This window comes from Pongo abelii, chromosome 8 (assembly GCF_028885655.2).
Source record: "Pongo abelii isolate AG06213 chromosome 8, NHGRI_mPonAbe1-v2.0_pri, whole genome shotgun sequence".
NCBI classification, from domain to species: domain Eukaryota; kingdom Metazoa; phylum Chordata; class Mammalia; order Primates; family Hominidae; genus Pongo; species Pongo abelii.
In genome coordinates this window covers 67,077,899-67,105,394 of record NC_071993.2, presented here as the reverse complement: position 1 = coordinate 67,105,394, position 27,496 = coordinate 67,077,899, and the positions used below count along the sequence as shown (strand labels likewise).

At 42.5% G+C, this 27,496-nt stretch overlaps 1 protein-coding gene across 10 annotated transcripts in view; it reads right to left on the bottom strand.

Annotated features, from left to right (window-relative positions):
- Positions 1–27,496, bottom strand: part of KCNMA1 (potassium calcium-activated channel subfamily M alpha 1) — an 838,033-nt gene that overhangs the window by 53,060 nt on the left and 757,477 nt on the right. For all 10 annotated transcript variants that reach the window (XM_063727600.1, XM_054522412.2, XM_054522407.2 and 7 more), the window contains 2 exons: positions 23,141–23,365; positions 18,767–18,959 (listed from right to left, as the gene is read on the bottom strand). In XM_063727600.1, the coding sequence (XP_063583670.1) occupies positions 18,767–18,959; positions 23,141–23,365 (418 nt within the window). The remainder of the gene's footprint in view (positions 1–18,766; positions 18,960–23,140; positions 23,366–27,496) is intronic.

Below are 27,496 nucleotides of genomic sequence, written 5' to 3'. Positions count from 1 at the left end.
AGATAGCGCCAAGGTTCCAAACATTTGATGGTTCTTTAAAAGAATTTTTTTTTCTTAAGTGTTGAAGTGTTTCCTGTATATATGTTTATGCTGGCAGATGAATAGGAAACTGGGATCTTGGATCTTGGGGTCAGGCATTCCCACATACATACACACACGAATCTTCACTAGATGAGGGTTTGATGCTGGATTGACCCTGAGCATCTCTCTGTACGGCATGGTCAATAACTTTCGACCACTACCTGAAATAAGCCTTACCATTTGTGGTCTAGAACTTGAACACTGTGGCTAGACTGAATGAGTTTGGGTCCTGCCTCTTTCTGTTTCTAACTTGTGATCTGGGGCAATTTATTTAAATTTTGTGTCTCAGTTTCCTCATCTGCAAAATGGAAGAAGAAGATGTCATGAAGATTGAATGAGTTAATAATAATAATACAGGGAAACTGCTTACAACAGCACCTGGCACAAAGCATGTACTTCATCAGTACTAACTTACTATTATTTATCAACAACAGGGTTGTAAGCTGACAGAGAAAACAAAACACATGGGTTTTAGTCCCAGGTCAACTCCTACCTCTCTGTGAGAATGTGGAAGGATTCAATGTCTTATCCAAACTCAGTTCTGCCATCCGTAAAATGAGGTAGTAGCAATGTCCCAAATCCCTTTAGATTATCGTGCATCATACATAATATTGAAACCATGATAATTCTGTGTTCAGCTACTCAACATTCAGGAATGTCTGTGGAGTCATTCATGGGGTTGTTATTTTAAGGAAGTGGAACACAGGAGCCCTCTTCCAGAATCCTATCACATTGTCTGTATCAACAAACATATCGACATTTCATACAAGAGATGCACACCAAATACATTAAACCACAACAACTGTGTAGCTTGCACATCACAACTCCAGGCATAACATCATCATATCCTCTCTCAGGAGTAGCCCCTAAGGCATGATCCTCCCTCCAGGAGCCCTGCTTCCTTTCCATTTGCTAACAGTCAAATCATTCATTTGCTGCTATGCGATCACAGTTGTGGCAATGGCTGTGGCCCTTGGTGTCTTCATCTGTAAAATAGGAATGACTCTAAGGCCCTCTCAGCTTTGAGATTTATGTCTCTTTCATGACCCCAAATTTTAAAAGTGATCTCCAACAAAATAAGCTAGCAAAGGGAATCCAGAGGATCTCCTTACTGACTCCTTCACAAGCTCTACTGTAGATCCAGATTTTTTTGATTCAGTTTTATACCTTTGCCCAGAGGATGAAACTTCACTTCTCAAACCAAGGAGAAGGATGTACTTTCTCCAAAGTTGCTCTAATGGCTGAGAAGGCCATAAATAACCATTTATTAAACAAACACTATGGGCTAACGGAAGAGAAACCACCACAATTAGGCCCCTGAGTCCTGCAGGCGCAGTACATAACGATGGGTCTCTCATAATCCAGACAATATATAACCAGTTGTTCCATTTTCTTGAAGTTATCTTCATAATCAAGATGCTATCTCAGGCATTGTGGGCTTTAAAACTATTTTTAATTTTAATTTAAAGAGCAATTAAAGAAAGACAATGGATACGCAGGATAATAAAGTAAGTGATTAGCAGCATGCAAATGACATAGGCTTAATGATAATATGGTTCTAGTCTCCAAACAGCTTGTCGAGAGAAAGCCCTTTCTACATGTGGTTGTTCAGCTAATGTGTCTCAACCCACAATTACAACATTGCTGACACCATTAACCAGTGAAACAACATCACTTCGCGAAGTCCTTGTTGTCTCATTAAAAAGGAAAGGGTCAGGTAATTTACCAATGTTGTATGTCTAGTTTTGTTGTTGGTAATTAGCAAACATTACCCAGCATAGACTCCCACTGGGAACTGGGGGAACTTTGTGAAATATTAAAGAAGAAACCCTTTATATTTCGCTGGAAAATTGAAAAGAGGTGCAGTAATATGCTCCCTGTCATCTTTTTGCATTTAGGAAAAGGAAAACACAACTTGGAACTCTTTAATTTCAGGAGAAATATTCAAAATGCATTGGGAAGTCACTATCCACATTAAGACCCTGGAACACCATTGTATACTGGCAAATAGAATCTGCATCCCTGTTTACAAAAGGGAGTTGGAGATGGGAGGACGTGAAAATTGCAAACTTCATCTTTATTGCTCTTACTTATGTTATTTGAATTAATCTCCTTGAAATAGAAGGGGCTATAAAAGTTTTCTTTTTGAAATGCTATAGGACTTAAATAAGCACCAGAATTATTTATTCAGAAAAATACACACACACACATGCACACACACACACACACACACACATATTTAGACCTAAAGAGAGAAGAAATATATTCCAGGGAAGAGACTTCCTGCCTCCCTGCTTCCTAATAGAATCTTCCCCATATTGGAACTCAGACCCCACCCCCAATACTGGCCAATGCTTGGTGTGTTGTCAGGAAGTAGAATGGTATCTTACTCTTTAAATGGAACTTTTGGAACATAAAACACATTCCAATAAATGTGAGCAGAAAATTATGAATTCATTAAACTACTTTGGTATCTTGTGCTATATATAATATTTATATTCCGACTACTATAAAATATGCTTTAATATCTTTAGGCAACTATAAGGACTTAAATATTTATAAAATGGCTAAAGATAAAGTATGGCCCTCTTATTCCTACATACAGATGATGTAAGGCATGCAATCAAAGACAATAACACTCTCTGCCCATTTGTCATCTTAAAGGAGCCGATCAACACGCCATCCCTCGTGTGCCATCTACATAAGAGTTGTTGCCGACACAGGCAACTCCAGAGGAGTTTGCTCCTTAAAAACTACCTAGAGTGCTATACTTCATAGAAAACAGGGCTTTCTGAAAATGGAGACAAAACAATAAATTTGCAGGCAAAACAGCTCCAAGAGGGGCTTCAAAGTACTGCTGTATTTATCTCTGGGACATGTGGGAACAGGAAGCATTTTGATTTAATATTTCATAAGACAGAGACACTTGCTTCCTTGCAATGGTATATACTTAATGCTCACAGAAATAAGTTTTTTTTTAAAAAGTTTCAATATCTTAAATGCAAATAAATAAATAAGGAGACACACCTGCATAATAGGAAGGGCTTCCTTTGGAAATATGGAATAGACCCACATAATCCCAATAAAGAGAAAGCTACCACGAATTTATAATCACCTAGGGGCCTATTAAAAGTAGTTTTATAGATTAAGTGTGAAACCTCAACCCGGATGTTCCTATTATTTACCTGCCTTGCTTGCCTTTAGGCCCATGGCCTGATTGATTTTCAAAATTCTTCCATTTCCTATGCCGATTAGGTATTCAAAGAATTGTTTGTGCCCACCTGCCTTGACCTCTCAAATGGACACCCCCTGGTTTATTTTCCCAGATCCCACTAGCTCCCTGCTGGGAATCATGTGGAAGTTTGTGAATTTCTCATATATCTTGCATTTTCACAATGTCCTTTAAACGCTTTCCAAATCTCCTAGCAATCATGCCTAGGAGAATGATTTATTCTATAAATAAATTTCTAAGATAAATTTCTATGGAAATGTAAGCTTTAGTAAATCAGCTGCCCTGATACAAGGATCAGAGATGGTTTCCTTGAGTAAGTAAGGGGCTAGGCCGGTGTTTCTCAACTTGGGCTGCATGTTGGATCACTAATGCATGCCTGCACCAGTGTCTAATTTAATTGCTCTGGAGTATGGCCTGAGCATTTCAAGAATGTTAAAAGTTCCCCAGGTGAGTGCAATGTGCAGCTAAGTTGAAAAACAGTGGGCTAGTTCAGAAATAAATCCACCCATTTATGGTCAACTAATCTTTGACAAGGATGTCAAGAACACACAATAGGTAAAGGACAGTCTATTCAATGAATAATGTTCAGAAAACAATATTTACATGCAAAAGAATAAATCTGAACACTTCTCTTACAGCATATACAAAAATCAAATGGATTAAAGACTTGAATGTAAAATCTGAAACCGTAAAACTCCTAGGAGAAAAAATAGGGGAAAAGCTCTTTGACATTGGTCTGGGCAATGATTTCTTGGATGACACCAAAAGCACAGGCAACAAAAGCAAAAATAAAAAAGTGGGACTACATCAAACTAAAAATCTGCACAATGAGGAAAACCATCAACAAAGTGAGAAGCCAACCTACTGAACAGGAGAAAATATTTTAAAACCACCTAGCCAATAAAGGGTTAATATCCCACCTATATAAAGAACTCATATACTCAATAGCAAGAAAATAAATAACTTGATTAAGAAATGGGCAAAAGAACCTAATAGACATCTTTATAAAGAAGATATACAAATGGCCAACAAGTAGATATGAAAAGGTGCTCAATATCACTAATCATCAGAAAAATGCAAATCACAATATCACCTCATACCTGTTAAGATTGCTATTATTGAAAAGACAAGTGATAACAAGTGTTGGTGAGGGTGGAGAGAAAAGTGAACCCTTGTACACTGCTGGTGGGAATGTAAATTGGTACAGCCCTATAGAAGACAGTATGAAGTTTCTATAAAAAATTAAAAATAGAACCACCACATGATTTAGCAATCCCACTTCTGGGTATATATCCAACAGAAATGAAATCAGTATCTCAAAGAGACATCTGCACCTCCATGTTTATTGGAGCACTATTCACAATAGCCAAGATATAGAAACCACTGGTGTCCATTGACAGATGAGTAGATAAAATATGGTCTGTGTTGTGTATGTACCTGCACATATATATAATGGAATATTATTCAGCCATAAAAAAGAAAGATATTCTGTCATTCAACAATATAGATGAACTGGAGAATATCATGCTAAGTGAAATAAGCCAGTTATAGAAGGACAAATACTGTATGATCTCACTTATACATGGAATCTAAAAAGTTGAACTCATAGAAGCAGAAAGTAGAACAGTGGTGGCCAGGGACTGTGGTGAGGGTCAGGGGAATGGGGAGATGTTGGTCAAAGGATACAAACTTGCCATTTTAAGATGAATAAATTCTGGGGCTGTAATGTAAAGTATGGTGACTATAGTTGATAGTGCTGTGTAGTACACTTGAATTTTGCAAAAAGAATAGATCTTAAGTGTCCTCACGACACACACCCGGGCACACACACACACACACACAATAGTAACTATGGGAGATGATGGATGTGTTTATTAACTTGATTTCGGTAATCATTTCACAATGTATATGTATATCAAATCATCATGTTGTAAACCTTGAATATATACAACTTTTATTTGTCAGTTGTATCTCAATAAACCTGGAGGGGAAGAAAATCATTAGGGTAGACAAAACTCTTAAATTTGTATATAAATATTTATGTGTCTATGAGGAGGTAGGAGGAGGGTCACAGAGAAGATTCATTATTAGCTATTTAAAGGAGTACAAGACCCCTTTCCCAGTTGAGAACTAATATGCTATAGGTATTCTGGCTGAGACCCACAATTACTGTTTTAAGAAAAAAAAAAAAAAGAGGCAAAGGAGGAAGGCCAAGTGCCATCTGTTGACTAGGTAGAGTAGCATGGGTCCTGCTCTGGAAGGGTGTCACTTCACCAACATCAGGTCTCCTACCACAACCAAACCCCAGAGTTTGGAAGTGTATGAGGTTTTCTGTCAGCCAGCTGTCCCAACCTCTGCTTCAGAGAGCAGCTGCGTTGCATGGTGCCATGCTAGCCTGTCTATGGAGGGGAAGAGCCCCATGCTCGCTGTTCATCTGCCCTAGTTCTTCCTCAATTCCTCTGTAGGCTTTTGTTAGTCTACCTCACCTGGGCTGCTCACCTTCCAAAGGTGTATTGGTTTCTATCATCATCTATTTTCTATGCATATTTACAGACAAACAGATCAACAGTAATTCTGGCTGCTAGGTACAAATGGATAACCCTAACTTATGATTTGTTAATCTGGGAGTAGGAGGGGATGAAATAAAATAGTAAAATTGTAATAATAATAACAAAAATAGCTAACATTGTTTGATTTCTCCCATCCTAGGTAGGAAGTGCTTTAACAGACGTTCACTCAGGGTTGCCATGTATGGTTGTGAAGGTTTGGCACTACACAGTAGCTAATCTAAGTGGGTACCACTCATATCAATGGGCATTGTATATTTGCATATTTATGACAATATTTCTTCCTAGCAGATGACAGAAAAGTGTATTGTTCAAACATATTAGTAGATTATCACCATTTTTTTCAGCAGATGAAAATAAGGTGTCTTGAGAAAAGAGTGACTTTTTCTGGCTTACTTAAAAGTACTGTATGGACAATAGAAAGTCCTGTATCTCACTGAATTCTCATAGTCATTTGATAAGCCAGGTGCATTTAGTATTCTTAGTGAGAAAATTGAGATAAAAAGAGGTTGAGTAATTTTCCCAGGCCTAGTAAGTGGCAGATCTGGGATTCAAACCCAAGCTGTCATTCCAGACCCCATGTGTGCCATGACTGAACTTGACTGCAAAGTGCTATTTCTACAGCCTTTGATGTTTAATAACTTTTCTACAGCCATTATGTCTTTGTATTCATACACTGATCCCTCGGTGTTTTGGGGTGGGGTCATTTAATATATAGAGATATAGATAAGGAAATGAAATCTGGAATCTTTATTATGTCAAATTGCACATGATGGACAGAACCAGGATTTAAAACCTGTTCCTTAACCTTCCACGACTGCATCGTTACTCTGACAGCCATGTTTGTGATTCGCCATCATGAATTAGAGCAACAAAACCCATCTTCCAAGTTCCTCCTGCTCCAGTCTACCGCTGAGAGGAATGTTCATTTCTACATGGCCAGGGACGCTCTCAGGAAGCATTCACAGCTCCCTGGAGCAGAAAGCAGAGATATTTTCTGCCCTTTGTTGAACTTTGGAGGTCTCAATCCTACAGCCTTGGGCCCTGGGTTGGTACTGTGTAATAGTACATTCAGCGAGGCCAGTCAAAGGTTGAGGGCCAGGAGCTATCAGTAAAGGTTAAGGGAATAGGACAGTTTATATTAGAGACAACCTGGCCATCTGATAAAGGCTCCTCCACAAAAGTGCAACATCTTTGATCTCTGTAACCCTTGTCCAGTGCCCAGTTGTCAAATGAAGGGAGACTAAAGCCTGGAGGGAAAGTGTAAGTTTTTAATAAAGGTATTTGGCTGCTTTATCTCATTTGAGGGCACATTAAGAGAGAACAGGCTGCAAACAACAGATAGCAGGATTAAATCATTTATTCATGTATTCATCCCCTCCACAAACCTCTACTAAGAGTCTACTAGGTGTGAGGTGCTGTGCTAAGCATTTAAAAAGATTTCTGGCAGTTGGCGAGCATGAAGAGGTCAGCAAAACAATAGAACAGGCTCTTGTTTGGGGGATCTACTCAGGTTAACAGTGTGCCCACCTACAATCTTTTCCTTTGACACAGTGAGCCCTTTAAGTACCTTGGTTATACCATTAGTACACAAATAGCCAGGTGACCCTCTGTGAAATACACTTGGCCTTTCCTGTTTCTGTGCCTTCTATTACTCAGCTTCAGCCCTTTCCACATGCCTATTGGCACCTTTATTTATGTTAATCACACTTATTTTCAAATTCCAGTCCCTTTACTCTGGAGTCTTTCCCGACTACCACAGCCCAAAGCCACCTCTGCCTTCTCATAACACATTGCGTGGCAGCATGCATGGGACACTGAAAACATCTGGTAGAACATCTCTCCTGGAGATCTGTAACAATATGCTCAAGGACTATCCTGCTTTTCTAGAATTCAGGAAATAATTTTCCTCCAGACCATTCCATGAAGTATAATTGAAGCATTTAAGGACTAGCCATATCCTTAAATGTTCAATAAATCCAGAACTAAAGTCATTTATAAATCAGTTGGCTTCTTTGCAGTGCCACTGTTTTTTCTTTTCTTTTCTTTTTTTTTTTTTTTTTTTTTTTTTTTTTGCTTGTTTGTTTTCGGTTTGGTTTTGTTTTTGAGATGGAGTCTCAGTCTGTCACCCAGGCTGGAGGGCAGCGGCGCAATCTCGGCTCACTGCAACCTCTACCTCCTAGGTTCATGTGATTCTTCTGCCTCAGCTTCTGGAGTAGCTGGGTCTACAGATGTGAGCCACCACACCAGGCTTATTTTTGTACTTTAATAGAGATGGGGTTTCACCATGTTAGCCTGGCTGGTCTCGAACTCCCAACCTCAGCTGATCCACCTGCTTCGGCCTCCCAATGTGCTGGGATTACAGGCATGAGCCACTGCATCTGGCCTCGGGGCCATTTATTTCTTTATTTTTTTCTTGAGATGGAATTTCGCTCTTGTTGCTTTTAAGAAAAGAAGTAAAGTTTTTAAGACTGCACATGAGTTTTTGCCTATAGAGAATAGGTGAAGACAAAAATGCACTGAATAGCTGGCTAGATTTATCTGCCAGCTTGAGGCATGTGTGCTATCTTCACAGCAGGTGTATCTAATGAAATGGCTCACACTCTGAACAAGGAATACACTGGAATGTTCCAAGCCCTGTATTGTTAAGTATGTGTGTCAAAGTTGTTCCATACAACTTATTTTATGTTTCTGTCCCTTTTGCCTGTAGATCTCATTACTTCTATGACAGCATAGACTATGGAGAGAACACGGGCACTAACCTCAGGCATAGGATGCAAACCAAACTGACACTCAGGATAGGGTAGTTGACCTATCCTTATCCAGAATTTCATGAGGTATCTTAGAGGGTCCATGGGATTACAAGACTTCCTTTACTTTTCTCTGATTCTACAGCTGTGGTTTCCCCCCTGTAAGACAATTTCTCTAGACCATTTTCTGAGCCTAGGCTTTGGGCGCTACAGTGGTCTCTTCATTCTCATCTGCTGCTTGTCATGGAAACTTCCACGTGAGCATGGAAGGAGTAAATAAAACCTGAAAGTGTTATTTAAGTGGCTTCACAAAGAAAGTAACAGCTAGGTCTCAAATATTCCACCCTCTTCCTTACAGCTCCAAAGTCCCATCTATATTCACAAGAAAAACAGAAAAGAAAGACTCCAACAGTCATACAGTTCACAGAGACAGGCTAAGCACAGTGCTTCCCATTGCCCCCAGATTTACTCATTTGTCCAGTGGTAGTGGCAAGAAAGACTGAAGCCAACAGAATCCTAGTATCTCTCGTTGGAACAGCTAGGGTCAAGGGGCTCAAAAAATGGGGATTCATGGAGACAAGAACCGTTGAAAACAAACTTCAGCCCCTTGGGTAAAAGGATCAGTTTAGAAGTGAGGCTGGCACACCTTGAGCACTTGCATCCCCTTGAATGTTTGTCCTGAGGGTGCCCCCATGACCCTTGAAAGTACATGTACAGCTTCAGGCCCATTCTCATCAGGATAACACTTGCCTTTTATGAGACAGGCGGATGTGCTGAGAAAAGCATAGACTTTGAAATCAGATGTTTGGAGATCAACTCCACGTGCCCTTGACTAGCTATAAGGCTATGGGAAAGGTGCCTAATTCCCCTGAGTCTCTGTTTTCTCATCTGTAAAATGAAGGTGGTAACTCTCCCTCAGCAGGTTGTCAGAGAGATTAAATAAGATATTACATAGGAACGTGCCTGGTGTATGGCTCACCCGAAAAAAAAATTACATTTTTTTAAAAGAGGCATTAACTGGGCACACAAATTTTGAGGAGTAAACTGGCACGTGAGAGCCAGATGCTAAAACCATAAGTTCAGTCCAAACCCAAGACCACCCCACATCTGCTTTCTGTCTCTGAAGCTAAGATTTCCCTTCACGACAGTTGTCCCAAGCTGGGCACAGCCTGAGTGGGGATGTGAATCTGCTCTGCATGCATTTGGAAGGAAAAGATGATTCTGTCTGTTTTTACTTTTTCTTCTGCACATCCACTCTCCAAGAAAGTCTTTCATGTATGGAGGGCATAAAACCCTCCATGAGTTCAAAAAGTAGTCCAAGTTTCTCAGTCTCTTATTATAGCTGCTGCTGTTGTTTTCCTTGTTTCTCTTGCTAGGAATACATTACCAGAATAGTAAATGGCAGGGTTAAAGAGGATCTCTCATGTGATGAAATATGCTATATAAGAAAAATTCTCCTAAGTTGAAGTCATTTAGAAAACAGCTGCAATTGCTGCTTTGCTGAAATACATCTGCACCTGAGATTCTTGTGATGAGATTCATCTTGTGATGTCCACGGAAGAAATGTAACAGGGCAGGCCCCTTCCTGTACTTGAGACCTGCTCAGAGCCCTAAGCCAGATTTTCTTTATTGTTTAGTAAGCTCTTTTAATGAAATGTACTACTCTTATTATAGAGGACTCAAAATAAGATCTAAATCACAAACCAATAAAAGAAAATTATTGGGGTGGGTATCTAAAGTTACTACCTAGAGGCTACTCCAGTGTGGTATTTATAAATCTCTAAACAGTTAAGTATAATTGTCTTTCTGGTTTTTGGGACGGAAGCCAACAGCAGTTTCAGTTACAATGGAAGAAAAATATTTTAGCACTGAGCTTTGTTCGTTCAGTGGGTATAAAGAGAAATGGCTTCTCCCCCATCACCATTTCAGAATTGAGAGAGAATATTGTGGTAATGAAATGTTATACGGGAGCAGCTGAAAAAATGCTTCTCTGATTTCAAGGAGGGGGAATGTGTGTGAGGATACATGTATAGGTGTGTCTGCAAGAAACAGTGAGTAGCCTGGGGGTCAGGAAAGCCAGGCTTGTAGAAGCGGGAGAAGGCAGAGCTCTGGGAAAAAGGCAGGTGTGGAAGGGTGGCGTGAAAGTTGAAGATGGGGTGGTCTGTCCAATTAATGGAAAAGCCAAATGTGCAGCTGCTCACCCCAATGCCGTCTGCTCCCCATCTTTAAACACAAAGACAGTGCCATTCAGGAAGGACATGAACGCTTCCACTAAAAGACTCATGACCCCAATCCTGACAAACACCATAGCTCTCCCTCTGGAGTTACAATGCAAATCATATAAAACACAGATCCCTATGTAATAAAAATCAAGAACATGCTGGATATCCTTAGTTATAAAGGACCACAGAACTCATCTCTCTACCAATCTCCCTCCCATCACAAAGAGCGCGTCAGTAACTCTCCTTTGGCAAAGAGAGAGTCAGGGATAGGAGGCTCGCTGCATTTGTAGGCGGTCCATGCTGTTCTGGAAATATCTTCCTTATGTTGGGCTAAAATCCTGTTCTCCTTAATTATTAACCATTGGCCCTGGTTTTTGTCCAATGGAGCAGAAGATTAAATGGCCCTTTAAGCCTGCTGGCTTTGTTCTCTTAACCACTTGGCAAGTGACATGTTGTCCAGGCACTGCCCCATTCTGGCTGTCCTCTTTACAACATTTTTTTGTTGTTTGTCAAATTTCTCCTTCAAATCTTCATAGCTCTTGACACATTCCCTCCTATCCCAACAAAGATGAAACAATCACTGCTCAAAAGAAATGATGCTTTTATCACCAAGATTTATCTAGCCTGTCTTTACTGATCATTTGAAAATTAACATGCAGAGGTCCTCAATGCATTCTATCCTGTGGATTTGATCCCAGAGTTCCACTTTAGGAAGGCCCTTTTATTTCTGCTTTTTGTTATCCAGTAATTTAGAGATCCTAATCCACATTGTCTCACACAAAGATAAAAGAGAAATCACATTTTCTTCTTTGGAACAGTAAAAGACATCTCAGACTTTAGGATAGGGAAGGTGTACCCTATGCCCCCAATTAATGCTATCTCTCCAAGGACTGCTGCCATACTTCCAAAGAAAAATGTCATTCCCTACTTGAGGCTCTTAACCTTTGTTGAAATGTGGAGAAAGGCGAGTGTCCGCTTATATGTGGATGTTCATTTAGTGTAACTATAGCTTCAGGTCAGGGAGGGCGGGAGGAAATCTGTGTGTGTGTGTGTGTGTGTGTGTGTGTCTGTGTGTCTGTGTGTCTGAGTGTCTATAAAGAGGCACAGAATATGGAAAAAAGGCAGTGGACTTATGTCTTGGGTTTGAGATCTTGGCTTCTCCCTCCCCTGGGACATTCAGGACAGGCTCAGCTTTTGGTTCTCCAGCTTCTACCAAAGTTTTCCTCTACCCTCTCTTTCTAAGATGGTCCTTATACTTCTGTCCTGCAATTCTCTTGCCTCCCTCCCTCTCTCTGAGGCTCTCCTTTGCTCCTAGATCATGAGCAATGGGCCAGATCGCTAGAAGCAAACTTTTCCTGGATTAAGTACTTCATTTCCACCCTTCAGCTTTTCATGACCATCTGGATTTTCCACTAAGTTCCCGTGGAAATAAACCATGACTAAAACCCAATCCTCCCAACATTGCTTTCTCCTGCAGCCTGTCCCCCCACTCTGCCATCCTCTGACCCCCAGAAGGAAACACACGTCTATGCAGACTGTTTTGTATCTACAGTGACTCCTTCTAGAACATCCCATTCTTTTTCCAGTCCAAGGTTTCAGGCTTCCATCTGGATAGCCACAGTTCCTAACCAGAGTCCTTGCATCTTCTTCCTTTCCACTCCAAACAATGCTTCACAGGGCTGCCAGATCCATCTCCCTAAAGCTCAGGTCCAATCCCACCACTCTCTTGCTTTGAAACCTTCTGTAGCTCCCCAGTGCCTAGTGAATTATTTACAGCTTCCTAACTCATAAACACATAAAAAATTATTTACAGCTTCCTAACTCAAGAAAGAAAAGAAATTCCTCAATGCCCAACCCACATTTCAGTCTCATCTCTCCCTGCTGCCTTACATGTATCCTGTATTGGGGCCAAATTGTACTTGTCCCTGTCCCTCTAACACATCCCCAGGGACCTTCACCCTCACTTCCATTCTCTCTGTCTCAAGCCAGCTCACTTTGCCTCCACCTGTTATCTTTTTCAAGCATGGAGTTAATTACCCTTTTCCTATAAATCTTTGATGACTCCCTCAAATCCAAACCCTTAGCAAGACAAGTCTACACTCTAGGACTGCACCATCCAATATGGTAGCCACTGGCTATGGATCACTTTAAATTTTTATATTTGTTGAAATTAAATTAAAAGGAAAAATTTAATTCCTAAATTTCAAGTGCTCCATAGCCACATGCATTCAAGTCATCCACAGATGCCACCTCTTCTTTTTTTTTTTTTTGAGACAGAGTCTTGCTCTGTCACCCAGGCTGGAGTGCAGTGGCATGATTTCGGCTCACTGCATGCTCCGCCTCCCAGGTTCAAATGATTCTCCTGCCTTAGCCTCCCAAGTAGCTGGGACTACAGGGGTGTGCCACCAGGCCTGGCTAATTTTTTGTATTTTTAGTAGAGATGAGGTTTCACCGTGTTAGCCAGGATAGTCTCGATCTCCTGACCTTGTGATCCACCTGCCTTGGCCTCCCAGAGTGCTGGGATTACAGGCATGAGCCACCGTGCCTGGCCGATGCCACCTCTTCTTGAAAGCCTTCTCAATTCCTCAAAATACATAAACCAAGGATCCCTTTGTGTTCCTCTATTTCTAGCCTTGTCCTTGTTTCCTTGGACTGTCATTGTTTATGGGGATACCTCCTTCACTCACGTGAGTCCTGAAAGCATAGTGAGTGGCTGAATCCAAGCAACCTTTGGTCACGTTTGTGTTCTGGGCCTTTAGAGTGCCTGATGCATGGAGAACAGCCATTTATTCCTTTTTCCTTTCCTTAGGAGTTACCTTTCGTGGAAGGGTAAGCAGAAAGCAACTACAAGATCATCATTTCAAAACAATATGAAAGCAGAATGGGAAATGCCATGGCATGCTCCCTCTTTTCAGGTATGAACTGAAGCAGCTCAGAGAGCGGACCCTGCCTCCCTCTGCTCACCCTTTCTTCCAAGATCAGACTCAGTTCTCATCTTTTTGAACCACAGGGAAACAGTCTGGCAAGAGCCACTGTTGTACCAGCTGATTTAAATTGAAATGTTTTCCCCAGATAAATGCGTGCTAAATAATACACCAGCTCTCCAGCCAAAGGGAAGTGACAGGCACTCTGTAAATAAAGGCACTTAGTTGCTGGTAAAGAGCTGTAAAGTGGTTCTGAGCTGATGTTTGCTGACCAGCAAGAAGCAGCTTCATCTGCTTTATATAATTGTCACTGCAGTTTTGCGTGCTGTATATTAAAACTGCATCTCATAGACCCGACTGTCACATCATATATACCATCTGGCTTGGGATATGCCACCTTTTCTGTAATTGTTTTTGACAACAAGCCATCACATCTTGGGTCTTTTCAGAAAGTGTCTGGTCCAGAATCCCTAGGCTAGGTCAGTTCTGACACCATGTGGGCTAGAAAAGTGACATCAAAAGGGAATGTGAAAAGAGAACAGAAGAGAAAAGAGAGGCTTTGTTAGTCTAGGAGCCCTAATAACATGCAGTGGCAGCTGTCTAATGAAGGCTCTACTTTCTCAATGTGAAGGCACATTTTTCATGCTAAATTATATCATGTTAGGAAAGCTTTCCGTAGGGTTGCATGCATATTCCGGCCCAAGAGCATGACATTTGTCCTGAGTCCACATTTCTACCCAGCGAGGTTCTAGAGACATGGAGACAGTTCTTCAGACAATGCAGAGCATGAGGTTTCATAAAGGACTATAGAATATGTAAGAGTGAAAGCAAGGTGTCAGTGGCCAGAAATCTGTGTAGTTATCACTCAGAGGAAGTTAGATTTGTTTTCCAAAATGATAAGAGTAACATGAAATCCCCAGCACTTTAGGAGGCCAAGGTGAGTGGATCACCTGAGGTCAGGAGTTTGAGACCAGCCTGGCCAACATAGTGAAACTCTGTCTCTACTAAAAATACAAAAATTAGCCAGGTGTGGCAGCACGCACCTGTAATCCCAGCTACTTGGGAGGCTGAGGCAGGAGAATCACTTGAACCCAGGAGGTGGAGGTTGCAGTGAGCTGATATCACACCATTGCATTCCAGCCTGGGCAACAGAGAGAGAGTCTACCTCAAAAGAAAGAAAGAAAGAAAGAGAGAAAGAGAGAAGGAGAGAAAGAGAGAAAGAGAGAAAGAGAGAAAGAGAGAAAAAAGGAAAGAAAGAAAGAAAGAAAGAGAAAGAAAGAAAGAAAGAGAGAAAGAAGGAAGGAAGGAAGGAAGGAAGGAAAGAAAGGAAGGAGGGAAGGAAGGAAGGAGGGAAGGAAGGAAGGAGGGAAGGAAGGAAGGAGGGAAGGAAGGAAGGAGGGAAGGAAGGAAGGAGGGAAGGAAGGAAGGAGGGAAGGAAGGAAGGAAGAGAAAAGAAAAAAAAAAGGAGAGTAACATGAAATCCTTTTTGTTCCCCATAATCCCTATTCCCTTGGAGCTTGATCATGCCAAACGCCCAGAGGAAGGATGACAAAAGTATCTGAGGCCAGTGGGCACTCCAGTTAGTCAAAAGGGTCTCAGATATAGAAAGGCAGGGAAACTCAGCTCACAGAGTCAGCTCACAGGCTAGGAGGAGTCCAAGGAGTGGGGTGCTGGGTCTGCAGCCAGAGGTGAGCACTAGGGAAGGAGCGATTTCTCTGCGTTGATGGCTCCCACTGGACCACTGCCTTTACAAGGTTAGAGTATCACCAGAGAACAGTATTCAAAAACAAGAGAGGAGCAGACAGACAAGAAAACAATGGGACATAAAGTCTTGGTGGGCCTAGAGCTTTGACACTCTCTCTTAGAGAGCAGAACAGACTGCTGGCTAGTGAGAGACAGATGCTCCTCTCCACTGCTGACCAGGGGTCTACGAGAATCACTGCTGAGCATAGAAACACATCCTCTGCCTTCTTCTGTCATTTTTGTGGTCTTAGTCCATTTGGGCCGCTGTAACAAACACCATAACCTGGGTGGCTGATGGACAACAGACATTGATTTCCCACAGTTCTGGAGAATGGAAAGCTCAAGGTCAAGGCGCTGGCATGTTCAGTCTCTGGTGAGGACTTTCTCGCAGTGTCCTCACATGACAGAAGGGACGAGGGGTCCTTCTCAGGCTTCTTTTGCTTTATTTATTTGTTTGTTGGTTTATTTTATTTTATTTTGTTTTAGACAGAGTCTTGCTCTGTCGCCCAGGCTGGAATGAGTGAGCCATCTCAGCTCACTGTAACCTCCACCTCCCGAGTTCAAGCGATTCTCCTGCCTCAGCCTCCCAAGTAGCTGGGATTACAGGCACCTGCCACCACGCCTGGCTAACTTTTTTGTATTTTTAGTAGAGATGGGGTTTCGCCATGTTGGCCAAGTGGTCTCAAACTCCTGACCTCAGGTGATCCACCCGCCTTAGCCTCCCAAGGCGTGAGCCACCATGCCCGGCCTCAGGCTTCTTTTATAAGGACACCAGTCCCATTCATGAGGGCTCCCCCCTCACGACCTAAACACCTCTCAAAGGCCCCACCACCTAATACCATCGCCTTGAGGGTTAGGATTTCAATGTATGTATTTGGCAGGGAGTAGGTGGAGGGGACAAAAACATTCAGACCATAACTGTGTGCATGTGTGTATACAAAAGAAAGAGTGCCTTTTTTTTCTTTGGAGTAAAAATAAGCTCCCTTCCTCTTTCCTCCGTATCTCCTGTCAAAACCTACTTTTCTTGCTTATCCTGTGCTATAAAAGAATAAAGAAGGCTTTTGGGTGCCGGGGAGTGGAAGAATTGTTACCAGTTTGGCCTTTATATAGGATCTAAGAGGCTGGGATAAGGTTTAAGAGAACTGGAAGGAACACCTATATCAGACGTGTATGTAACTAAATTACACACTGAGATTCTAATCTGTGGCCCTGGAAAATCATGATTGAGTTTGGAGGAAACAGGCATGTTGGGGAAAGGGAGTGTTTTCCTGCCTCCTCCTGCTGGCTTCTGTCTGTACTTAAAGGGAGAATCATTGCTTTCACTTTTTTCCTTTCCCCTTGATGGTTCACTCCTCCCCAGGAGAGAAGGAGCATCTACCAAGGGCTGGTCATGTCCTGTTCATGTGAAGGTTTACTGTGCTTTAAAGGGGCGCATTTGAGTTGCCTGGGGATCTTGTTGGAATGCAGATTCTGACCTAGCAGGTCTGGGATGGGCCATGAGATTCTGTAACTCTAATAGGCTCCCCCAACAGACACCCATACTGGGGCAGGGCAGAGAGGACACATATTGAAGGTCAAGGGCTTAAAGGCAGGAACCAAATGCCAGCTTGCCTCTTTCACCTCCTAGAAGGTCAGCTTACTGTCTTCTCACATCCTTTCTCGCCTGTGCTACCCAGGCAGGCTGCACAGGAGGTGGGCTCTACCACTTCAGGATGCAGCTGGGAGTAAGCTCAGAGCCTCTCCTAGGCCTTCACATGTTGTGCTGTCCTGCGGTCACAGCTGAGCAGGTGGATGCCAAGATTTAGATTTGGGTGTGGCAGGGAGGATGGTGGTATGGAGAGGTCAAAATTAGGCTTCAGGCTGTATGGGGGTGATGTCAGAAGGACAGAAGCCATTTCACATGCACCACCAAAGGGGAAAGTTCTCTTAAGCTTGACCAGAAGCTGCTGTGAATCTCAAGATCCTCAGAGAAGCCCCAGCCCCTCTCTCAGTCCATAGCAGTGAAGACACGGGCTCCCAGAAAGCTCATCTGATAGATGATTTGAACCTGGGTCTGCCAGGGTCTGGCTGCAGTTGCCTCCAAAGAATCAAAGCCTATCTTTCTCCTCCACTTTCCAAATCTCCCACCAGCTGACTCTAGCCCAGAGCCATGCAGGGAAGAGGATTCCAGGAACTATTGTTCCTGGCTTTTCTGCAATGCTAAGCAAATGTTAGAAGGCAGTGGTGGTGATGTCAAGTTGACGAAAAATAATGTAGCTCACAGATCCAGGATGCATGATTCAGCTGAGCTTCTAGAAAGCCTGGCATGATGGGGAAGAGGTCAGACACTTGCCCAGCTATCAATAAGGTGATGCTTCATATCCCAGTAGCCATAGCTCTCATGGACTGTGCTCCTACACCCTTCCATCCTGGACTGATGAGATTCCAGTCCCCATCAGGCAGCCAATGCCACCTTCTGGTAGCTCATCTGTAACAACAATCCTCCAATTTATGGCTAGCCTACACGGAGGTGTCACTCAAAGGAAAAAGCTTTGCATCCTATCCTGCCAGATCCTGATTACAGAGGTCATTTGTTATGAAGGTTTTGCTGTGTTGCCTTTCTGAGACCCCTAGACATCTTTACTTGTAGCCACCTGCCCAGGGTCCCAAAGCAAATGACAGGAAAGACTAGGGGCAGAGTAGGAAGGCAGACGTGTGTCACTTAAGGCTGCTTTGCCTCCTATAGGAAAATGTGTGGTCTGACAAGTGTCACCATTTGCTAAATGACTTTTAGTGTCCATAGAGTTGCCACTCTCCAGAGATTACCATCCCTCGGTCAGCAGAGTCCTAGAGGCAGCTCTAACAATAGCAAAGCTTCACTCCCATTCCAGCTCAATGGCAAAAACATATACTGGAAGGAAACAGTCAGAATTGTGCAGCCAGCTTCTTTTCAGTGCTCTGACATCTAGCTGATGACACTGGTCATGAAGCCACTCCTTGGGAAAGCTGAGGGGGTGCCTATTTAAAGGCTTGTTTATCCTCTGGAAAGGCAACCTAGTCTGTGTGTGGGTGACCAGGTCTCAAGCCTGCATTCTGGAATGGAAAGAAGAGGCAGCAGATGCCCCTTTGAAAGCCATCATGGCAACCGCAGGTTTCACTGCCAGGCAGGCTGATGTGAGCCTCTTTGAATTACTGAGTGAAGGATATCCCTCTTGCCAGCCCCTGTCCCCTGCAGGCACAGCAAAGAAGTATTACAGGCTGTCCTTACCTTGGGAATTAGCCTGCAAGACCCCGATGCTGTCATCAAACTGCATAGATTTGATGTTGAGTGACGCCAAGATGCATTCCTTGTCCTGCAGCGAAGTATCATCAATATTATTCTGATTGGCTGACAGGATAACGCACATGTCACAGAGGTTGATGTTGACAGCCCTTAAATCAGCCCGACTTAATGGCGTACCCTTTGGCATAGAGGAAAGAAAAAAAAAAAACAGAGGGGGAGAGAGAGAGAGAGAGAGAGGAGCAAAAATGAGAGGAAAGGGAAAGAGGAAAAAATACAAACAAATTAAAGATTGAGTTGGAGCTTTGGGAAATTATTTAACAAGTATCTTTTTTATGCCTTGACATTAAGCTGGCCTAACTACATTCAAGGGAATAGGAGCTGTGTGCTAATCTAAAGGGTAGTCGGTGCTGATGGCAGCATTTTAAGCTTGCTCTCAATACTCAATCAAGCTATTACTAACAAACGCGGGAGAGGAATAATGCCAGGGTTCTACATCTTCTTCTTGCCTGGAAATTGTCTTGATTTAAGTAACTGTCCTGTGGCAACCTCTGGCTTTCAGAATGTAACGAGGGGGTGGGTTTCAAGTGCCTGTTTATTTAATAGCGGGTCACTTCCGTCTCAGGCAAAAGACAGCAGTTCCAATGCAGCCAAGGGGAAATGGCCAGTGAGCACAGAGTGATGAGGTGGGCCTGGATGTGTGGCTCAATTTGGAGGCTATGGATGGAGTGGAATTAATGTGTGCAATGCAAAAGGGATATGGAAAGGAGTTAAGCTTCAGGTCATATAATTTTACTCCATATTTTCAGCAAGAAAAAAATACACAGGGAGATGACCTAATTGTCCAACAACATAGGAATGGTGAAATATACTTTTGGACATGCACACAGTGAAAATGTATGCAGGAGGTAAAGAGGGAGAGCTGGCTCTCCATGCAGGCATCGGTTTAGAAGCCTCTCTAAGATAGAGGGGGAAGTGAAAAAAGAAGTTCTAGAGCAGTTAAAAGAAAGTATAGTTTCATTTATGTAAAAAAAAAACCCACAAAATAAAATTACATATATATAAATGTATGTAAATTTGGAAGGAAAGCACAAGAAAAATAGCCATTACACTAATAATGGTAATTCCTTCTGGGAAGGGAAATAGGATTGGTGGGGGTGAGGGGAAAGTTTGCTTTTAATTTTATATATTTCTATATTGTTTGAATATTTTATAAGAAGAACATATTTGTATATTACAGGTACATTTAAAAAATAAATAAGCCAGTAAACAGATTTTTTAACATAAAAAACAACAACAAAAGACAGTGGAAAAATCCCAGATCCAGGAGGTAACAACAGAGTCTGGGAACACAAGCATAGGGAAAATAGAAGGGTTAGGTTAGGACAGGGCCATGGCCTCCACATGCTCTGTGTCTTCAGGTGGAGCCACAGCAAAATCATCAGGCCACCCCATGCCATAGCTCCCCAGTGACTATGCAGCATCATTTTGGGGCTCCCATCTGGCCACCAGCTTCATTGCTCCTCTAGCCTGAATCTAGCTTCCTCTTTGCCTGTGTGGTGACCTGAGTCACCTTCAACTCACTGATTGTGTAGACCAAGGGTTTGCCAACTGTCACGTATCTGTGAATGTCCTCCTCTAATCTGCCTTTCTGGAGAACTGGCTTTGAGAAGAAGAGACTTGGCTGCAGAGATGGAGCCTATCTACCCTCTTTTATGAGTCACTGGTAGTCATAATTCTATTCTCAGGCCCTAAAATATTGTGCAACTATGGAGGAAGGGGCATTTCGCACTGTGGTTGCTGCTGAGACACAACTAGTTCCAAGCTCTGGAGCAGCGTCTTTTTGAGAGAAGGAGAATGCCTTCTTCTCCTGTGATCTCTTGGTATAAAACAAGTCCAACCAACTTCCTGAATCATTTTGCCAGTGCATAAGCTTCAATTGCCTGCATCCATATTCTTTTAATTTTCACCTTGTAGGGAAGCTAGCCGTAATTGTGATATAAGATGATCCCTGTGCAGTTGTACACACGTGATTTCAAACTACAAGAAATACAAATGACATACATAGAAATCGCTTATGTTTCTCTGGGCTGGCCCTATAGGCAGGGTACGTTTAACCAATAAACTCTGTGAAGACATAGGTGAAGGCCCATTTTGTGAAAATCTATTGTGCATGAGTATGTTAAATTTTGGAGGGTTTGAAAGGACCTGCAAAGATGACAGATCATTCATATATATGAAGACAGATGAGTGAATGTGTACAAGGGCACACAGAGCCAGGTGCGGTGGCTGATGCCTGTAATCCCAGCACTTTGGGAGGCCGAGGTGGGTGGATCACCTGAGGTCAGGAGTTTGCGACCATCCTGGCCAACATGGTGAAATCCTGTCTCTACTGAAAATACAAAAAAAAAATAGCCAGGCATGGTGGTGCATGCCTGTAAACCCAGCTACTCAGGAGGCTGAGGCAGGAGAATTGCTTGAACCCAGGAGGTGAAGGTTGCAGTGAGCCAAGATCGTGCCATTGCACTCCAGCCTGGGCAACAAGAGTGAAACTTGGTCTCAAAAACAAATAAACAAACAAACAAACAAAAGGTCACACAGGAGGAAACACACACAAACACACAAAACACACAAACAAATACCAAATATCACACATATACCCATCTCTCTCCACACACATACACACACAGACTCATGTATCCTGGTAAAATAATAAACCCTTCACAAAGACACTTTCAGAGGTCAGGGGACTATGTGGAGGAGCACATGATAGAAAGATAACCATGGAATCATATAATCAAATCAACCATATTTCTGGAATGAGCAAAGTATGCATATGCTTATGCTCTCCTCTGTGTATGACTGTTTGTCTATAGGTGACTATTTTCAATTGCCGGTGCTCACTAAGGCGGTGGGTTTTTGGCCCAGCATCCAAAAGATAGCTGTCTCATCTTTTTCTCACTCCTTTAAATATTTGTTGAGTCCCTATTGTGCCAGGCATTATGTAAAGACACATGGTGGCATCTAATGAGTAACAAGTACTACTTGTGGATAGATTCTTATGTGTTCTTTAATGAATTATATTACTTGGCTCTTTTTCCCCCTATTTCTGAGGTTTTGGAAGCTGATAACAGAAATAATAGATTTTAGCTTTGTAAGTGGGGAAAAACCCAGACTTCTTGACATGTAGAGAAATCCATGTTCCTCAGCTTTTGTTTTTGTTTTTGTTTGAGGCAGGGTCTTGTTCTGTTGCCCAGGCTGGAGTGCAGTGGTGCTTTCATAGCCCACTGCAGCCTCCACCTCTCAGGCTCAAGTGATCCTCCCAACTCAGCCTCTCAAGTAGCTGGAACTACAAGCACACGCCACCACATCAGGCTAATTTTTTTAACTTTTTTTAGAGAAGAGGTCTCACCATGTTGCCCAGGCTGCTCATGAACTCCTGAGCTTAAGTGGTCCTCCCACCTCAGCATCCCAAAATGCAAGGATTACAGGGATTAGCCACTGCACCCAGCCCCTGTTTCTCAGTTTTAGGGATGTGAACTTACTAGAAAAATGTTTGGAGGATAAGTGAGATTTGCATGAATTTGTGATGTGGAGAATTACATCAAATGTTGAAATGCATAATTCTCTACAATGTTTTGAGAGTTTGTGGACTATGCATTCATTATGGTTAGGAAGTAGTTAATTAAATGACTCCTAAATCCCATATCCTCACACTAAATTGTGGAATCCCAGACTGTTTTTTCAGACTGAAGTCCTAATGTTTTGCAGTCAAAAATATCATGCACACATGCATACACAGACAAACACACACACACACACAAACACAACCATGAACACATTGCTGGACTTCTAAATGAACAGGGGTTAGGGGCTGAGCTGCAGAAGGAGTTGGCCTTCTGTACAGCAGAAATAAAGAACTCTGTTATTTGCATTTATTTAGTTAAAAACAGAAGGTGGAACAGATCAAGGTTTCTTCAAGCATTAAAAATGCCATAAGTATAATGCTATAAATAGTTCTGTAAGCAAATCCTTACTATAAACATCATAATATAACAATGCTCTAAGTTTTGTATAGGCAAGAGCGAGAGAGTGTTTAGACGCTGATATGGTTAATATACTTGATACAAGCTAAACTTCATCCCTGATGAGGGACTGAACTTGGCTGCAAATTCCTTTTAATAATGTCTCCCAGGGTTTGGATTTTCCTTGACAGAGCATAGGGGAAGTGCTGAGTCCTCAGGCCCATACCCAGATGAAGAAGCACAGGCATGATCAAAGCTACAACTATTATATCCATCCGGGATTTTCTTTTGTGAATGAAAAGAAGAAAAGGGGTCAATAATGTGACCTTAGACTTACAGGCAATATGGACACTTTGGGGAAGTTATGAAGTGTCTCCCATTCCCGCTTGAGGTACTCAATAGAGCCCACAAACACAATGTGCTTGAGCTCGTGGTAATGAAAGTTGCTGGCACGGAGCGGCATCACCAGGTTCCGGAGGCCGATCAGGGCTGAGCTGACATCGCCAAAGATGCAGACCACGACATGGCCACTCAGGACGGTCATAGCAGCTTCACTTCGAGTCTACAACAGGGAGAAGTGGGTAAGAGTCAGAGAGAAGACTGCATAGGGCTGTCGTAAGGAGTGAAAAAAATCATTTGTGCAAAGAATCAGGCAAATATTTGCTGAGAGCTTACTATGTGCTATTATTTTTATTTCATCAATGTTATATAAGTGCCATATAGAGCTATAATTTGAGCATGTGTATATGTATTATATTTTTGTAATAAATCTGTCCAAATGTATAGCCATACACATTGCTACCTTCTTTGACAAAAGATTTAAGAAAGACATGCCATAAATACGTGTGAGCAAATCTTCATAATAATTTTCAGGAGGTAAAATAAAAAGGAAAAGGAATATTTATGCTATTTGGAAAGAGAAGTCTTAGTTTCCATGAAATTGTTGATTAAATGAGCTGCCTTTTCTGGCTTGCTTGCTGAGATGATGATAAAATGGTCAGATGCCTGCACTGGGCTCAGTTGGAGAAATTTGACTTTGGAATTCTAGACTTATCAGTGAGATGTCCGTGCATCAGCAGGTGGAACATGCTACCTAAAGCCAGGAGTGGAAAACTATGACCCACAGGCCAATTCTGGCCCACTACATTCTTTTGTATGTTCAGTGAGCTAAAAATGGTTTTTGTGCTTCAAAATGGTTGAAAAAAATCAAAATAAGACTATGTCATAATCTGTGAAAATTACATAAAGTTCAAATTCCCATAAAGTTGTATTGGAATGCAGCCATGCTCATACGTTTAGGTATTGCCTATGGCTGCTTTTATGCTACAACAGCAGAGCTGATCAGTAGCAACAGAGATCTTATACCCTGAAAAACCTAAATTATTCATTACATGACTTATTACGGAAAAAGTTTGCTGACCCCTGTCCAATGCTGCCTTGGAGTTTCCAGGGACATTTCTGGAGGGGCCTGTTTTGCTTAAATCATTCAGAGAAAAGATCTCCCCAAATAATCATTACAAGGGGCTAGAGAGAGATTAGTAAGAGCAATAGGCCAGTGTCTTCCTCCAACTCCAAACCTCTATTTACAAAGGAGACAAATGAAAGAACAGTCACTCTATTAGAGGAGAACCCCAACTTCCCAGGAAATACAAATGTTTAGTCACTGCTGGCCCTTTGATTCACTGATCTAGTGAAGCCAGGAGGCCAGCTGTGGACCTTTCTCTGCCTCTCCTTCTGGTTCAATGCCTCCCATCCCTGTACACCCACTGCATGCCTGGATGGCCCCATGTGGCTTACAATGCTTTGGGGGAGGCATATTAATGTCCACTGTACATATCAAACTCTGCTTGATTTAATCTCTAGAATTGACCGCTGCATTGATTGTATAAATGTCAATATTGCAATTCACGACAATGTCAGAGTTATTACAGTAACCCCCAAGGAGAGGAGGAAACTAGCTTTCACTCCCTGATCATTAGAATAAAGCAGGTGCTGTCACCATTATTGGTTTCCCTCTGCAATAGTCCAGGGAAACCGGAGACACAAGCTATAAGAAATACCTTAGAAACTGTGACCAAGGAAGACCCACTGGGGAGCTCACATCACATATCCCCACTTCCTGCAGAAGACCTGGAGTTAGTTATCTGGGCCGCACGGAAGTGCAAATGCCTGGATGCCACCAGGAGACAGCCAACCAGTCTATAACACACTGTTATGTGATGGGGCTCCTAATTATTTTTAATTGGCCAGGTCACCTGGGAGGCTAGCTCCCTTCAACAAGCTGGAGGAATATAAACTGGGCCCAGGGTGGAAGTGAATTCTAGAATAGGGAGGTGGGGAACGCATAGTCAGCCAAGTGGCCGAGGCACAGATGCTGACCCCAGGAACTTCGATCTGGGATCAAAACACCCATCCTCAGACTGGCCAGAGCTACATCACCCAGAGAACCTTATGAATATCCTAATTCTAGAGCCTCAGCCCTGGTGTGTCTGATTCTGCTGGGTTTAAAGCACACTAGAGAGAGAAACTGATCATTTCTCTATGTATCTGGAATTCCCATGCATCCTTCCAGGCCCAACCCAAGCACAACCTGCGTGTATATGATGGGACTTGCCTGGCCACTTAAACACACCCTAGTCCTTCTCCCCTACATTTCAATAGCATTTTGCACCTCTTACCACTTAGCTTTAAATGCACTGTTTCATGGGTTACATTTTATATCTTCTCTCTAATTAACCCAGGAAATTACAACTGGGACTATCTCTTATATCTTCAAATCCCCGAAGTAGTTAGTTTCCCGTGCCCAGTGGGTACACAACCTCAAAGCATCCTCATGTAGCTGGCCCTACCTGTCATTCTTATCTCTAGCCCAGTGTTACTTTAGAGAGGGCTTCTTGGATCATACTTTCCAGACAGCACCTCCCAGTCTCTTTCTAGCCTACAGTGCTGCTTTACTTTTTTCAAAGCATCCTATAAATATCTGAATTGTTATTAAGTACTCATTTGTCTACCTAGAGATTGCTCCTCTTCCCCCAGCCCCTCCCTGCTAGAATACAAGCTCTGTGAGAGCAGTCGTTGTCAGGGATTGCATCTCCAGTAACCAGAATGGTGTGTGGCACATAGTAGGCCTCCTGGAGATGTTTTGTTAAATGATGTTATTTTTCATAGGATAGAAGTAGTAACTCACCTCCTTAAACTTTTTCATGCTTGCAGGAGATGTTGATTGACTATCAGTTGGCATGCATACTACACCAATATCCAGGCAAGTCATTAAAACCCTAGGTCCCAGATACGGCATCCAGCCTATGACCTGCCACAAGTGGTAACATCAGGCTAAATTTAGGCCACCAGAGCAAAAGTGCCATGAATACATCAGAATATACATACATGGCTGGCTGCGGTGACTCACGCCTGTAATCCCAGCACTTTGGGAGGCCAAGGTTGGCGGATCATGAGCTCAAGAGATCGAGACCATCCTGGCCAACATGGTGAAACCCTGTCTCTACTAAAAATACAAAAAAATAACTGGGTGTGGTGGCGCAAACCTATAGTCCCAGCTACTTGGTAGGCTGAGGCAGGAGAATTGCTTGAATCCGGGAGGCGGAGGTTGCAGTGAGCTGATAGGGCTCTGTACTCCAGCCTGGTGACAGAGCGAGACTCTGTCTCAAAAAAACAAAACAAAACAAAAAGAATGTGCATACGTGAAGCAGCTTTGCGAGTAGAACCATTCGCACTCCTGGTCAGTTGGACAATGGCTGTTTGCTAAGGATTCTGACTTTCTGTGCTCTTGCCTGCAACTTTCCCACCTCTGAGACAGCCTCCAGCTTGATACTGTATTGGCTGTTAATGCTCTTTTATAATTAAGTTGTGGACACACATACACATAGATAAAGCACAGGGGAAAGTCCAGTGTGTTAGCATACAAAGCTATTCTGAGGACCCAGAACAGTCCTTGTTTAGGAAGGGTGGCCCTGACATCAGAAATGACAGGATTTTCCTGGTTGACAGGAAGGAACAGACCCACACCAATCTGGGGATTAGAGGCCCAAGGGAGAAAGAACCCTTCCATCTGACTTTCCTGATTATTAATCCATTTTTCATGGATTAGCAAGACAATAAACTGTAGGAAAGCCAATGTAGGCATTAAGACCCAAAGCTGCTAATAGAACAAGGGCAGAGAGTAGAATGGGTTGTTATCTATGCTGACATTCCTGGGAGAGATTGGGTGAGCCCACTGCTGCTATGAATATGTTCACAAGCCTTCCACAAAATAGGGCTCTGAACCCCAGCCTCCCCAAGGGGACTGTAGTTCATTATGGTCATCATTATGTCATGCATCATCATGCATTTGCCTGTCTACAACTTGCCTGTCTAAGAAAGCTCACAGATGCGCAAGGCTATTATCTATAAGAATACAAAACATTGCTATAAACCGATAACAATACAGGCAGCATTCAGCTTTCCTCACAGCATTTAATAATAGTAAGAATAAGAGGTAATTTTATTGAGTCATATGTTGGATTTTAATCTTCACTACAGCCCTATGAGTCAGGGTCATTCTCATCTCATCTTTTTACAGACAAGAAAACCGAAGTGCAAAAAGTCAAATGAATTACCCAAGCCATGCAGCTAATAATTGGTACAGGCAGGCTCTGACACCAGTGCCATGGCCACAGGAATTATGTTCATACCA